The following is a 16,389-nucleotide window of genomic DNA, read 5'->3' on the forward strand; positions in this document are numbered from 1 at the left end:
CGGACCCCACCCACAAAAGTACACACCCACCCACCCAACACACTCCGCCCCACACACACACACACACAAATACAAACACAAACACTCTTCTAACCCACACACCACCAACACCTTCCATTGGTTTAGATTTTAAGCATCATTTTTAACGTAATCGTCAGCCAAAAAACAAAACAAAAAAGAAAAACGAAAAAAATAAAACCTATTGAGGCAGTCCAAAATTAATCGAAAACGAAAATACGATTTTAAGGCAAGCAAATCTTAATGCATCAAAAGCAAAATATTTAAGCGAAAGTCGTCGTCTAGTTTAATGTCGTCAAATTTTACTTTTTGTAATAATTAACATTAAATTAAAATATATATTGTATAACACAAGGAAAAAGCAAAAGTACGAGTATTGTAAACGTCTATCGACCTACTAATTTCAAAAAAAAAAAACCAAAAACAAACAAAAAAAAACACAAGAATTCCAGCAAAATAACTCTGCAAAAGCAAACAAAAAACGAAAGCAAAAAGCATCCAATGCCACGGCATGTGCAACCAAAAAAATTAAAACCACAATGAATTTCCGGCATCAAAAATATAGAAACTACTTAAAATACGAACCTATATTATTATACAAGAAAATGATTTGAAATAAATTGAATCTTGTAATATAGGCATACGAGTTTTAATGGAACAAATCACATCTATAATTTTTTAGCAGGTCAAATCGAACTTCACAACACCGTCGTAGTCCGGGCCATACTCCATGATGGCCTTGCTCTTCCGAGATTGGTTGTAGGAGGCGCCGTATGTGGTCTGTGCCTTGCTGCTGAGATGGGACAGTAGCTTCTCGCACCTGATGAGCTTGGGATAGTTATAGGTCGTGGTCAGATTGCCGAAGGATTGCAGCATGTCAATCTCGGGCTGGCGCTGAGGCGGTCCGCAGTATCCGCTCTCCAACTCCTTTTGCTTGAGGAAACGCTGGGGCAACACATCGAAGGCCAGTGTGGTGGTGGTGGTGAAGTTGCGGTTCAGAGAGCTGTGGTCCACCAAGCTCATGTTTGATGTCGCGTTCTTCCTAAAGTTCTGAAAGGCCTGCTGGCGCTGATCCGAGAAATCCAAGACTGTCCCCATGGCATTGAAGGGCGCCTTCGTGTAGGTGCTTCGGGAGACGGACTGGTGCTTCTCGCAGCCCTCTAGTGCTCTCAGAGCAGGCACGACGGCGTTGCTCTTCTCCTCAACCTCATAGCGGCGCTCGGACCAGTTTCCAATGAGCACCTCCTTGCCAAATGATTTCAGGCTTGTGCTATGCATTGTACCGAAAATTAATTTATCTGCAAATCCAACTGGATGAAAACTAACAAGTAACAAAAAAATACAGAGCTATCACAAAAACAGACTATGTATTGTATGTATGAGTACAAAAAGACGAATGATAAACAATTAAACCCCGACCTACTCTGCACCCCACACACACATGAAAAACTAAACAGGCTGAATTATGTTGGCCAAGGATTTGGATACTCGTCTATCATATGTATTAGGAGTAGTTTGAGACTGTGGTCTCAATTTTGAGGTTCTTCAAGTCGTCGTGCATGTTACAATTCATAAAGATAAACTTGCCGCGATCCCTCTTCCTGGTGGCCTCATCAGCGGTCGTCCACTCTCCCAGCCCCTGCTCCTCGGGCTTTATTCTGATTTTAAAGTCCGCCAAGTAGCTGGTAGTTTCACGATGCGGGCGCTCGCTGAGCAGTTTGCATCGCATTCTATTGTTAAATCCACTCCTGTTGCCATAGCATTTTGTGCCATCGAGCTCGGTGGGCTTGTACCTTAAACCTGCCTGCTCCATCTGTTGGCACTCCTCCTGTCGCATCTTGGGTAACATATCGAACATCAGCGTGTTCATGGAGGTGTAGTTATTGAGATATCGATCGGCGTGGTGCAGTTTCAGACCTGCAATCTGCGATTCCCTGATACCCTCCATGAGGTGCCTGCACTCAATGTGCTCGTATAGAGTTTGGTCTCTGGTGAAGGGCTTATACGTTTCCTGGCTGCATGACTTGTGCCGCTCGCAAGCTTCCTCCGCTGTCAGACCGGGGAGTATGGTGTTCCCGTATCGTATGTCCTTCAGATAGCGCTGATTGAACCAATTTCCTATCAACACATTGCTATTGTAGGTCAGAGGCTTCTCCTTAGTGTACGAGTGACGTTCGTCCTTCTCCTTATCCTGCGGCGAATAGACCTCAAGCTCCGGTAACATTGTAAAATTGTGTTTAAGTGACGTGTAAACTGAACGAGCAATTAAATGAAAGGAAATGCTATGACATGTTCCAACATCAGAACAACGGAAAACTAAACTAATGATATAACTTAACTTCTAGGATGTAAAGTGAGTGATAGACAAAGTGGCTGGCGAAATTCAAATCGACTGCCAAACGAATTGTTCACCAGTCAAAAGATGCCAGACTACTCAAAAAGGTTGATCGCTTGAATGCATCCCTGTTAACGGTAGACAACCGTTGATGGTGTATATATGTATACTTCTCGGGAAATTTCGACGTCGATGTTCTTGCAGCGCAAATATAAGTCCGGGAGAGCGTTTTGAGTGTTCTCTTTCGACAGGGTCATGGCCAAGCTTTTTTTTAAGGGCCTCGTAGATTGCTGACCCTGGCCACTAACCATGCAGTATATAGATGTGCCAGTTCATACAACGAAATTGGCGCAGCTGAGTTTTCAGGACTTCGGCTCTGGGGCCGATCGCGCTTAATTATAATCATTTTTCGTTTCATATCAGTCAGCAATTCGAATTTTTCGTTTCATATCATTCAGCTTTTGTCAGCGAGCAGTTAGAATTTTCGTTTCATATCAGTCAGCGGCTTCGGTCTCGTCGGCGGCTTATCGTCAATCAGTCTGCTTTTGTCAGCGAGCAATTTGAATTTTTCGTTTCATATCAGTCAGCTTTTGTCAGCGAGCAGTTATAATTTTTCGTTTCATATCAGTCAGCTTTTGTCAGCGAGCAATTAAAATTTTTCTGGTCATATCAGTCAGCTTTTGTCAGCGAGCAATTATAGTTTTTTCGATTCATATCAGTCTGCTTTTGTCAGCGAGCAATTTGAATTTTTCGTTTCATATCAGTCAGCTTTTGTCAGCGAGCAGTTATAATTTTTCGTTTCAAATCAGTCAGCTTTTGTCAGCAAGCAATTACAATTTATTCGATTCATATCATTCAGCTTTTGTCAGCGAGCAATTCGAGTTTTTCGTTTCATATCAGTCAGCTTTTGTCAGCGAGCAATTAAAATTTTTCTGGTCATATCAGTCAGCTTTTGTCAGCGAGCATTATAGCCCCGCGTCGCGCTTTGAATTTTTCGTTTCATATCAGTCAGCTTTTGTCAGCGAGCAGTTATAATTTTTCGTTTCATATCAGTCAGCTTTTGTCAGCGAGCAATTAAAATTTTCGGTCATCGTCCTGTCAGCGGCATATAGCAAACATCAGTCAGCTTGTCAGCAAGCAATTACAATTTATTCGATTCATATCATTCAGCTTTTGTCAGCGAGCAATTCGAGTTTTTCGTTTCATATCAGTCAGCTTTGTCAGCGGCAATTAGTCGTCATATCAGTCACTTTGTCAGCGGCAATTTGAATTTTTCGTTTCATATCAGTCAGCTTTTGTCAGCGAGCAGTTATAATTTTTCGTTTCATATCAGTCAGCTTTTGTCAGCGAGCAATTAAAATTTTTCTGGTCATATCAGTCAGCTTTTGTCAGCGAGCAATTATAGTTTTTTCGATTCATATCAGTCTGCTTTTGTTAGCGAGCAATTTGATTTTTCGTTTCATTCAGTCAGCTTTTGTCGGCGAGCAGTTATAATTTTTCGTTTCATATCAGTCAGCTTTTGTCAGCGAGCAATTAAAATTTTTCTGGTCATATCAGCGCTTTGTCAGCGGCATTATAGTTTTTCGATTCATATCAGTCGCTTTGTCAGCGAGCAATTTGAATTTTTCGTTTCATATCAGTCAGCTTTTGTCAGCGAGCAGTTATAATTTTTCGTTTCAAATCAGTCAGCTTTTGTCAGCGAGCATTTACAATTTTTCGTTTCATATCATTCAGCTTTTGTCAGCGAGCAATTCGAATTTTTCGTATCATATCAGTCAGCTTTTGTCAGCGAGCAGTTAGAATTTTTCGTTTCATATCAGTCAGCTTTTGTCAGCGAGCAATTAGAATTTTTCGTTTCATATCAGTCAGCTTTTGTCAGCGAGTATTTATAATTTTTCTTTTCATATCAGTCAGCTTTTGTCAGCGAGTATTTATAATTTTTTCGTTTCATATCAGTCAGCTTTTGTCAATGAGCAATAAATACATTTTTTTGTTTTGTTTTAATTTTTATTACATTTATTTATTTATTTTTCTTCATGCTTACATTTTTCTTAAATATTTACAATTTTTTTAATTTTTACATTATTCCTAAATTCTAAATTTTTTGTTAACCCCCCTAAAGTATCAAGACTAACCATACAGCATATAAATATGTTGACAGAGTTGAAAAGTCGAAAGCCGAAGGCATAATATGTAATTAAAGAAAAATCTGTCTAAACTATGCATACATAAATGTGCAATTTCAAATAATTCAAACAATTAATATTAATAATTTAAAAATAAGTCGTTGATATGTAGCAAATTTGTAGTTACCGTGTAGTTACCATGTAAGAAAGTGAATTTTGAGTAAAATTAATGAGTATGATTTTCCTCGGTATATTTACGGTATATTATTTAAAAGATAAGGTATATTTAGGTATATTTTTGGAGGTCAGATGGTATATTTTGTCGATAAATCCGCGCTCACACTGTCGCTTTAAGGCACCGTATGATTGTTTTGAAAAAAACAAACGATTACTAAAAAACAATTGAAACCTTTTAAGAACTTGTCCATTGTAAAAATTAGATGCCACCTGTCGATTTGTCTACAAATGTCTCTTCGTATTTTATAGCAGCCAATCCAAACATATCAAAAGCGCAACGACTGTAGCTCGATACTATCATGATAGTCGGAAAACCGTCGATAGTAGAGGCTAGCAGTAAAATATCGATACTATCGATAGTGCCCTCGATGGTTTGACACCTCTAAGGCACCGCGGTTTGCAAAAAAAAAAACAAAACAAAAACAATGGTGAGAATTCTGAATAAAACATGATAAATGCTAAGTGAACGCAATATTGTCGCCCCCCAGCTCTTCTACTCGTTCTTCAAATCCCTGGTTGGCAAGGAAGTCGTTGTCGAACTGAAAAATGACCTCAGGTGAGTGTGTGGCGTCTGTGCATTTGGCGAGGCGCGTGTAGCCGGAGCCGGCGAACTCATGCATCTTCTTCTCTTCTCCCTTAACGCAATCCACAGCATATGCGGGACACTGCACTCGGTGGACCAATATCTGAACATAAAGCTGACGGACATCAGTGTGACGGATCCTGACAAATACCCGCACATGCTCAGCGTGAAGAACTGCTTCATCCGCGGGTCTGTCGTTCGCTACGTCCAGCTGCCCGGCGAAGAGGTGGACACCCAGCTGTTGCAAGACGCCGCCCGCAAAGAGGCCGTGGTGAGCACGCGGTAGAGAGTGGGCATTCCCCACCCCCTTTTTTATGTGTACTTCGAGGCGTATATTAAGTAAACTCTTGTGCTCCCCGCCCTACACCTAAGTGAAAGAAACATTTGTTATAGCAAAACGAAGAGAAATTGAATCCAAAATAAAAGGAACACTCAACGCGAAGGCACTGAATTCTGATACTTTCCCAAGTAATTTACAGAGAAATTGTATCCAAAACCATAGAAACTCTCAACGACTCGTATTGGCCAATCGATTTAGTTGGACTTTTGTTGGACAGATATTTCGGTGATTGTGAATAAGGAAGCTTGAAGTACCACTATATGTATGCACGTACATACATATATACGTATCTCTATGTAAACGTTTGTGCTCCCCATTTATGTGAGTTATTTACGGCTCATCAATTTCTGATGAGTCAAGCCTGAGGTTTCCGGGCAGACCACGGAAGTCTTTCGATTTTATGTGGGTATGCCACCACAAAGCCAATGCCGTTCCATGCCCGAATGGCGAACGTGGGTCGCAGCCAGCTCCTCCGCTTAGCTTGCGTCATGTTGATAATGTCCCAAGGAATGGCTCCATAAAATTGTATAATTGTTGTGACGATGTCTTGTATACCGCCCCGCCCCCGCCCTTCACGTAGGTCATGTATGAGCATAGCAGTAGAATGGTATCTACCAAATGTCTCGATTAATGTATGTTCATACATATATTTCGCATTTTACGATTGTTCCTTTTGTGTTGCCTCTCCAACTGCTGCTGAATGGCGGCTGTCACTGTCCACCCACGGCAGGGTTTGAGGTCCTCGGGCACTGCCATTCCGATGCTCAGTCGAAGCCCAGTGGGACAGCACAACAACAGCAGTTTTTTTGGCTATGCCAATAAAACGAAGAGCGCCAAGCGGAATGTGTTTAATTCCTGAACGGACCCCCCGCTCCACTCCACACGCATACTCGAACCTAACATGGAGCCGTTAAGAGCGGCCCCCTCTCCCTTTGCCGTCCACAGAATTGCTTTGTTTGAAAGAATGCGTACTAAAAATGAAATACTCGTTCGTAAAAAATTTCTGTGCACTCGATGCTTACGGCATTTACATTTAAAACTGCTGCTCGACCCCCGACCCATAGGCCAGTGTACTACGTACTGGGTGAAAAATCGTGCAATCAAAAGTTGTACGTGGCAGTGGCAGCGGCAGAGAAGTCGCCGTCTGACTGCGCATAATTGACTTGGGAATGGGGCACTCGGCCAGCACGAGAAAAACATTTTCGGCCATCGCCCCGCACTGAATTCCGGACGCAGGACTTTCATTATTTGTGGTAATTCGGTTCCGGTTTCCGCCATAGCGCAGCGTCAGAGCCAAAACTTCGTGCCGCATTGTTCTGCATTGGCGGGATACAGCATCGGAGAAGCAGTGGATTCCAGTATTTTTAAAGTTTCCTCGCCCGTCCTCCTGTTGCCTATCATGATGAGCGTCTCTGCGTCCGTGGCCGCGTCCGCCTGTGTAGCACATAAAATTTTGTAATATACTAGGCGTGGAGGGGTGCTGCAGAACCAACAAACGTGGGGATACGAACGTGAGCCTGGCGGATTTATGGGCACCCCCGCCAGCCAGCCATCGCTAGTTCATCAACGTGTTGAGCTCTGCTTCTGCTTCTGGTTGTGCCTCTGCGTGAGCGTAAAAAGTTGGCTCGTAAATTCTCGGAAGGATCATTCGGTTTTTATTAAAAATAAACTATACAAATTTGACACAGATTATTTATACATAAGTACACACCACACAATATGCGAACAGGATGCTGAATAGATGGGATCCTATGGGATGGGATGGGCATACCACGTAATCCCACAGAGTTGTCGTTGTCCCGGATCCGTGTAAATTGTTGGGCGAACCAGTCTAAAATGGGTACACACACATGTATTTGTCTGATCCAACTTACATAAGAGCATGCAATCCCTTTGCGAACTGTTTTCGGCCAAATTGAATATACTCGTAGTAAATCTACGCTTTCGTTTGGAATTTCACAGAGGCAGATCCAAAAGTTATTGTCTTCAACTAAATAGATTTTACAGCAAAGCCAAAGGGAAAACAGTAAAAGGTGAGTAAACGATGAGATGAGGCTCGGTAAGTACTTTTTGTTTTGTTTAGTTATGCACTTTTTATGAATGATTCCGTTTGGCATTCGCATCTATTGCTATTGGGTGGAACTAGTCGGGAGAGCGAAAAATGTGTGGCAAAAAATGCACATTGATATATTTATAGTTAATTGTATTAAGTAATTATTACCCTGTTTGGTTTTTGGCTGCGTTAGACAATTGATTTTGTAGAAAAAACGAACTAACGTGAACTAGCAACGAGCAATGAGGGACGAAGCGGACATGAGATTCAATCCGCTTAACAAACTTGCAAACGATGCAAGGGACATTGAAGCAAAAAAAACTGATGGGTTCCAGGAAGCTTCATTAAAAGGACTAATTGCTAATTAAAATACTTGTCGTTTGAGCTGCACTTGCCACTGCTTAGCGATGAGTAGTAGCTCAACCCCACACTGGGATGGCCCCCAGTGGGGGTGAGAAGACCGTAAAAACTAGGAATAAACACTCTACGCTACTCTACTCTACTCTCTCTCTAAGCACACCCATTGTGTTTGAAGACTTAACTCTCAATTCGTATTAACTACCCAGACGCTCCTCGGCTCGGTGATCTGATCATCGACGCCTCAGCGCACACGGTTCGTTCACACACACGGCTCATCCTGTTCCAGGTGCACCTCTCTCTCACTCTTACTCTATGCGATCCTTTGATCCTCTGGCAGAGTCACTGCACTGGAATCCCTTGCAGCTCTTGCTGCCGCCGCACCAGCTCCCTGCTCAGGCAATGGCAGCAGGAGCACGCGTCCTCCGCCGACCCATCTGTCGAAACATTTTCCACCGCCGCCATCGCCAGCTCCACTCACACGCTCGACACCCGCTCGTTGTTGTCCAGCAGCGCGGTCAGGTGCGCTCCACTGGCCACGCCCACGCCTACGCCCCCTCGCTGGGCGTCATAGTTGAGCACGACGGCGGAGGAGGCTGTTGTCGTCTGCAGCAGTAGGCGCTGCTGTTCCTGTTCGCGCAGGCAACTGGGGTGCCGGACCAGGATCGCCAGATGCGGATGTGGACTGCGCACCGACGAGCCCTTCCGCATCAGCTGCGGCGTTGCACTGTTGCTGCCGGACACAGAGCCGGGGCCAGCACTGGAGGCGCCCGTACCCACTTGCAGCAGACCCACCTGCTCCTTGAAGGGTGGCCCGGCACAGCCGTTGCTCGTGCTGCGGTAGTAGCTCTGCTGCCGGAAGGCGCGCATCTGTCGGGAGCTGCTACCGGTGCCGTCTACCTGCGTCACGGCTGTCAGCATCGATGGCGTGCGCTGCGAGTCGCCTCTGTGAAGAGACAATCAACGGACAAGCAGCGGAGTTAATTCCCTGTCAAAAGCGTGCCCTTGCCCCAGGGTGTAGCCCACTCACCTGTTCAGGCTGTAGGCGTTGTTATTGCCACCCACACTGGACTTGCTCCCTTTGCCCGGACACAGATGAAAGGCGCCGTAGATGAGAGGGTTGACGAGGCTGTTGGACATCCCAAAGAAGAAGATGGCGTCTTGAAGATCGTCGCCCAGCTGCAAAACAAATGGGTTGCGTTAAATTCAAATTAATTTTCTTTGCAGTCCTTTTGTGGGGGGATTTTCTATGTCTGTCTGAGTGGCAGTGTCTGTCCCAGGCAGGCAGGCAGGCAGGCAGGCAGGCAGGGGGATGATTGTGGTCTCCAGCCGGCTTTGTGGGGCACTCTTGGGGTTTTGGAATGTCTTTTTCCCATTGTCCATTATTGTTGGAGGTACACGGATGGATTGGTCACAGTTGAGTGCATGCAAATGCAAATGCACAATAAAGGGATTAGTCACCGCTTTGATATTAAATGGTTTACGCCATTCACTTAAAGTTTTATAGGGTACACAGGCGGTGGCCACCTGAGACTGTGCAAAGGCAGCCATAATCCTCGGGTTCTGGTACACGCTTTACGGGCAATCACAGGCGACAGTCATCAAAGTTGGCTCGTCCTTCGTAGCCGTTAAGGAAAAATAACGACACGCCAGTCCGGAGGTTCGGACGATTAATTAAAAATTTAGCATTAGAAATCATTTTTATGTGCTCTGGCCCGTTCCCATCGTGGAGACATTTCCTGGAACGGATTTAACATCTGCGACTTGGGCGTGTCGGGTGTTGGGTGTTGGGTCCCCGTGCTTAACAACCGCCACAAGCCGTAATATTAGACAAGACAGCAAGGGCTCTCCCATACCGATTCCCGGTTTGAAGTCAGACAAACTGACAAATCGACTTCTGATTGATGTATGCCATCGAGCTCAGCCAATACTAGGAATCCTTTTTTGCTCTGGCTGTCAGTCAGCCAGAAGCCGGAAATTTCCAAAGCGCCCTTGGACCCCCTTTGAAAGGTTAGCAACGCCCACGTGGTACTCACCCTTTTGTCGGGATTCAGAAACATGAACATAATCATCATCACGTAGTAGGGCGTCCAGCAGATAAGAAACGCTATGATGATCACCACGGAGATGCGCAGCGACTTCATTTTCGCCTTGTGTATCAGGCGCTGTCGATTCGTCTGGGTGGGCAGCTTATTCGTGGAGTAGTTCGCCAGCTTGGAGCCCTGGAACATCTTCTCGCTGCCTGTGTTGGGGTGCACACAAAGAGAGAGGATTTTTGTAGTATGATTTTGAGTAGCAAGTAAACCGCCCGATACTTACTTGAGATGGTGCGAAAAGTGGACATGTATGTTCCAAACAGGATGCACAGTGGCAGCAGAAAGGTGAAGACCAGCGTGAAGGTGGCGTACATCTGCTCCTGCCAGTCGGCCGTGTAGAAGCCGTGGGTGACACACTGGTAGAACTCCTCCACAAAGGGACCACGTGCCACGTGGAATATGAAGAACTTTGGTGAAGAAATAAACGATGCACTGGTTACATAGTTAGAAACAAGTTTGTCTTGGGCAAAGAGTCCATTAAAGCATTGTTCAAACTTTTAATGGACAGGAGGAGGCGGCGGGCCGCACAACTGCGGCCTCGGCCATACATAGTTCAAAATTGCTGACTGAGAAAGCTGCCCTGCCTGCCCTGCCTTGATTTTGGGATTTTGCGAATGCCAGCACTTTATGATCCGTTCGGAGTATTCCCTAGGGTTTTTAATTACTGATTATGTATGGAATGGAAGGTATATTTCCATGCTTCTGCGAACTCCATTCGAAGTGCACACACACAGCGCATTCCATTATTCAACCTCATGCGAGTCCACCTGTCTATGGGAAAAAAAACTCTGCTTGTGGCTCAGCCTTTGTCTCTGGCTTCACAAAGGAGCGTAGCCAATGGTCTGGTCAATGCTGATAAAGCGCAAGTCCAGACTCACATCGTCCTGGGGACAGCTGGGGACAGTGCTTGCCCAATACGCTAAGCCCCTTTTTATTTCATCGGTTTATGGGTTTCTTGACGTCGCTCAACCGTTGCCGGATTGCCCGTTTGGCCCGTTCGCCTCCTGCTATTGCCTGCTGTTGCCTGCTGTGTCAACAGCTGACCCAAATGGTGAAACTTGCCACGCACCACTAAGCGTTGCAGTAAAACTACATAAGACACTGGGGCACTAGAGCTAGGCGATACCGGATAAACGTCTAATGCTTGATTTTTATTAATTTCGCACATTTATAACTTCCGAGCCATTGACTTGGCACCAAAGCAGACAACAGACAACAGAGCGGTGCTCAGAATGGACATAACAGAAAAGGATCGATATAGCAAGTGGGCTGAAGGAAGACTGCCCTTCCCGATTGTTCCACTGCTGAATCTGGAAAAGCGACGAGGAATATGTATCTTTGGTATTTCTTTCGTTGAACCATTGTGCTGTCTGATTTTTAAAGTGCTGTTTGTTTTAGTCTTGTAAATCCTAAAATATTATTTAAGCCCACAAAAGTAGGCAAAAAAATAGCTGCGCCGTGGCTTTTTGGCAGGGTTTTCCGTTGAAAAAACGAATGTGCGAATGTTCCATTCAACATTTGTTGTTTATTGACAGTCGAGTCGTCGGTGAAGTTTTCATTTTGTTTTTATTCCAGGCAACGAGCTCAGCTGAGCGTTTCATATTGAATTCGTTGTGACTGCTCATCAACACGTGCCCTGGCTGGGGGGAGGTGAATGAGTGCGTGCCAGAGCGTGTGTGTGACAGTGGAGAATTATTTAAACCGATTCCTCCTGGACGCTCGGCCGTGTCACGTCTGTGTGGCTCATAAATTTTATGTCGCATGTTCAATAAAGCGAAATGAAAAAAGTTTTCCTCTTGGGTGCCAGCGAAAGTGCACCATAAAAATAAGACATAATGATTGCAAAGTTTCCTTTAATTGGGTGGCAGTGGCCCTTTAATTATGTCACTGTATCGGGGCGCGATCCAGAAGCAGTAGATTTGAGATTGACTTGTTGGGAAAGCACTCGGAGATTCAGTTTGTTTTCGTTGCGCCAGCCGAGGTCACGACATGTCAGGGAGTCAGGGAGTTAGCGAGACTCGAAAACAATTACATGGGCAGCGTAACCAACAGATGACTGCCGGCGGAGCCTTCCACTCCAAAAAATGACAACAAAAAAATACCAGCTTAATGCCTTTCTCTGGAGCGAAGGGTGCCCTTGGGGTGGGAATGGAATGAGTTGGTGGATAACATAAAAATGTAATTAGACTTAACATTTTTTGCGGCATTTAAACAAGTCAGACACTTTGACATTCCGGCACGCACGCACACCAGGCAGGCACGCCCACACCCACACCGACAAATCACTCATACGACGAGTGGGGCACACAAACACTCGCATTGTGGCATAATCCTGCCTCCTAGTGTGTGTAGGCAGTGTGCCCGAAATTACCATTCCTGGCCATATTTCACTCTGATAAAAGATAGCAAAACCTCAGGCGTGTCTCATGTACTGGTCCATTCTCATATAAACTGGGGCTTAAGTGTATGCGGATTCCGATTCACGTGGAAAAGCTGATTGAAATTCAAAATTAAAGCAGTCATGAAACTATCCTCCTGTTGACTAGAAGAAGCTCATTTCATAGTCCCTCTTCCATCACTCAGTGTTTACCAAACAGGCCATCCTTCCTGCGCACCTTCCATATTCGGATGCCTAAGCTGTAGGCAAGCTGGATACCTTGTTGTCTGTGCTGAAAGGTCAGATTCCACACATCCCTTATGGCCTTATATTGGGCTACATGTCACCTCTTGGCTCTGTGCTCCAAAATACCGAGATTAAAGTTTGCATAAGCACCGCAATAAAGGCCAGAGCTTCTGTTTATACGCTGGGTAGTAGTAGTTCGAAGTAGTTTTCAATCAAACTTATTACTTGCCGACTCCATGGTAACTTCTTCGAGTTTCCTTACCAATTAATTGCTTATTTCACTGTGCTCATTGTTTTTTGCTGAGCACCCAAGCGTGCTGCTCTCGAGCCACACTGACAGATGGACTCTGGCAGCTCCTCGTACCCGTGCTGGTGCCCTGACCCATAAATCAGAGGCAGGCAGCCGAGCCTGGATATATGTTATATATAATCGGGCGACACAAAACATAACCGCGGCGGCATACATTATGCAATCAATGAGCAAGAGGGGCAGAGGCTGTCCAAGAACAAGCTATTAATGCAGTCCCTTGCGGGGCTTATCGGCCAGCTGCCCGGGAATGGAATATATCTCAGGCCATCTTTGTGGGAAAGGCGACTCTCAAACAACGAAAAAGGAGAACATGAATAATGCCAGTCGTCAGGCTTCTTTTGGTCCTTTCTTTTTTGTTTTGTTGGGGTAAATGGTAAAACCCTTTGCGCTGACAGCGACCCGCTCTTCGATTGCCAGTGGCAGTGGCAGTGTCAGTGGCGGTGGCGGTGGCAGACAGTGTCCCCGCGTCGAGCACGTGTGTGGGCGTGTCGCCGCTCAAAGCCACATTTGGTGCACACTTATGACGGAGATGGGGAATGGGGAATGGGGAAGGCAATCATGTTTAATGGGGAAGCACACATTCTGGCGCCTACTCAAGACTATTTGCGCCCTGCCACGGGGCGTATGCGTGTTATAAAGTAAACATATTACTTCAACTTCATCAGAATGCCAGCGGAGAGGTGGGTAGCGGCTCTGTAGCGTTGTGGTATGCTAAATCCGCACCTCAACTTAATGGAACGCTGCCCCTCCACGAGCACTGCAAGTGGCACAGATTATTTCAGACAGATCTCAAAACACTTCAACCATTTCTTGAGCCATTTCAGACAGGCAGCAAAAGGATATTCGCGCGAGTAAATATACGTGGCACGTTTCCGTGAAGGAAATAGCACTTACCTGTGGCAGGCTGAGCACCAGCGAGAGGATGTAGGTGCCGCCGAGCAGGCGATGACAACGTTTGGCCATATTCAGCGACTTCATGGGATACTTGACGGCAATCCAGCGGTCCACACCGATCAGGACGAGGACGTACGTCGAGAGATAGAGGCTGAACATCTGGAAGAGCTTCACCAGCTTGCAGGTGAGCTCATTGGCCAGCCACTGGACCGTGTAGCACCAGGCGGCCTCGCCGATGATGCAGAACCAGGTGACCAGAACGTCGGCGATCGACAGGTGGAACATCAGCGAATAGATGGCACTCCACGTGTGCCGCGAGTTGCGACGCGAGATGCGCGTCTTGTAGATATTCCAAATGGTCAGCAGGTTGCCCAGCAGCGAGAAGAGCGCCATCACCGCCAGCACATAGACCTTCAGCAGTCCCGAGCGAGACAGCTGCGGCGCATGGTCCATCATGTGCTCGGGCACCTGTTCCGCCATCGGGGCGCCTGCCTCGTGCAGGCTGTCGGTGTGGGCCAGCGAGGAGCTGTTCGTGATGGCATAGGCGGGCACTGGCGTAGTCGAAGAGAGGCTCACATTAGCGGACACACTCAAGTCGAGTATGCTGAGCGTGTAGTTGACAAGGTCGGGGGCGGCGGCATTGAAGAGTCGTGTAAAGTTCGAGAGAGTCGACCAGTTGCTGGCCAAATCGTTGTCCGCACCGCTGGCCGTATCGCCAAGGCTGGGCAGACGGGCCTCCGTGGCCCAATCAAACTCCATGATTCCGGGGAGGGAAGGGGTGAGTCCGTAGCTTTATTTGGTGGCTTCACTGATGCTGCAGGGTGGGTGGTTCAGGGGCAGCAGGCGATGATCCATACAGTATGCAGCACATACATCTTTGATTCGTTATGCTCTGAGTGACATCAAACGAATTTCCATTTCATTTTCCGATTCGAGTTGTGAAAAGCGCATATTTCTTTGGAATTAATAATTCATTCTGGAAATATACGAGTATACATACGTAAAATACTTAATTAAAACGCTTTGTGGCTTCTCAAAAAAAAAGGAAAGTTGTCATGGAAAATCAAATAAATGGAATAATTTCATCAAAGATATTGAACATTAATTATTCACCGGGCAATGCCTTTAATCCGCATTTCCAGTAAAGTTTAAGGGTTGTTAAAGGCAACAGAACTTGAGACTGCACATATGTATGTATGCAGCACTTATTCATGCCCCAATCCCATGCCTGCGTTGCGTCTTTCTGGGGCTGCCTTTACTCCTCCGGAAATAACTGCTCTCGATGCCTGACCCGGCCTTGATCTCAGGTGAAGCTTTCCACTGCGCTGGAAATCACACAGTCGCAGTGTGTTTGCCATCGTTGACCCCTTCAGCAATTATCAGATGCAATTATCGAATCGCGATTAGAGACAGAGCCGTGCCCACGACCGGGGGCTGGCTGCCATGGGCTATCAAGTTCTCCGGATCACAATGAACGCGTTGCAGCAGTGCTGCAAATTAACTTTAATGGATTCCGCAGCGACTGATGTTGTCACAGTCGACTTTGGTCCGGCTTTCAGGAACGTCGAGTGGGGGGTTCAAAGTGAAATTCCATAAAATTTCATTTTCCAAATTAATTTATGAACATAAATTAAATTGGCCGCCTGGCTGGGCCTTTGTTATTGCGTTCGTCGCTTTTTGCGTAATGGGAAAACAATAAACCCAATTCAAGGCACTCTGGCTTGAGGCAGCAGAAAAGCGCGTGTCCGCGGCATTGTCCACACTTGGGGGGCAACTAGCAACAAAAGTATTTTGTTTGCTCCTAAATTGATACACATCAATTGAAGGCAATCGGTTGGTCGGTTGCTCTGTGCTCCAACAAAACGAGATTGTTGGGAGAGTAATTGCTTGTTTTGCGTAGTGTGGCATTTTGCTTTAGAACTGGAAACTGGCTAACTACACGATAATTGCACTTCATTGCAAATTATCCACATAAGCCCACTGAAGTGCAGTGCACTGGGAAGTTGTCTGGATCAACCACTCACTAATGGCCTGTTCGTTCTCCTCTGGCACTGGCACTGGCTCTGGGTCAACGAGAGTTGTCTCTCTGCCCTCTGAGAGTTCCACACTCACGTCGCGTCGCTCGTCACCCTCTCTGAGTGCGTTTAATCCGCGCGATTAATATACAAATGCGCATTTGATGGATCGGCAGGCTGCCCCGAGCTAATGCTGGCTGTGGCACATCTGCTCCATGTACATGGGATCTGAGCAATAATCCGTGTGGGTGTGTGTATGGGTGTGTGTGTGTGTGTGGGTGTGGGTGTGTGTGGAGCGAACTTTGCCGTAAACTTTTTGGCCAATGGTGCTAACGATTTTTGATTGATTTGCATACCCAAAATCCCTGTCCAAGCCGTCTAGACGCTTGTTTGTTTCGCAAT

At 46.0% G+C, this 16,389-nt stretch overlaps 3 protein-coding genes across 3 annotated transcripts; 1 reads left to right on the forward strand and 2 right to left on the reverse strand.

Moving 5' to 3' along the window:
* Positions 1–643: 643 nt before the first annotated feature.
* On the reverse strand, positions 644–1,404 carry LOC111079040. The gene has a single exon (XM_022374039.2). The coding sequence runs from the start codon at positions 1,294–1,296 to the stop codon at positions 697–699; it is 600 nt and encodes a 199-aa protein (XP_022229731.2). The 5' UTR covers positions 1,297–1,404; the 3' UTR covers positions 644–696.
* Positions 1,405–5,108: 3,704 nt separating this feature from the next.
* LOC111079033 (U6 snRNA-associated Sm-like protein LSm2) lies at positions 5,109–5,741 on the forward strand. The gene is made up of 3 exons (XM_022374027.2): positions 5,109–5,144; positions 5,205–5,272; positions 5,369–5,741. The coding sequence occupies exons 1-3, from the start codon at positions 5,142–5,144 to the stop codon at positions 5,583–5,585; spliced, it is 288 nt and encodes a 95-aa protein (XP_022229719.1). The 5' UTR covers positions 5,109–5,141; the 3' UTR covers positions 5,586–5,741.
* Positions 5,742–7,277: 1,536 nt separating this feature from the next.
* Positions 7,278–14,948, reverse strand: LOC111079034 (gonadotropin-releasing hormone receptor). The gene is made up of 5 exons (XM_022374028.2): positions 13,973–14,948; positions 10,369–10,552; positions 10,086–10,291; positions 9,080–9,228; positions 7,278–8,995 (listed from the first exon to the last, which is right to left on the reverse strand). Exons 1-5 carry the CDS (start codon positions 14,729–14,731, stop codon positions 8,527–8,529), a joined length of 1,767 nt encoding a protein of 588 aa, XP_022229720.2. The 5' UTR covers positions 14,732–14,948; the 3' UTR covers positions 7,278–8,526.
* Between the last annotated feature and the right edge of the window lie 1,441 nt (positions 14,949–16,389).

This window comes from Drosophila obscura, unplaced genomic scaffold (assembly GCF_018151105.1).
Source record: "Drosophila obscura isolate BZ-5 IFL unplaced genomic scaffold, ASM1815110v1 contig_170, whole genome shotgun sequence".
NCBI classification, from domain to species: Eukaryota; Metazoa; Arthropoda; class Insecta; order Diptera; family Drosophilidae; genus Drosophila; species Drosophila obscura.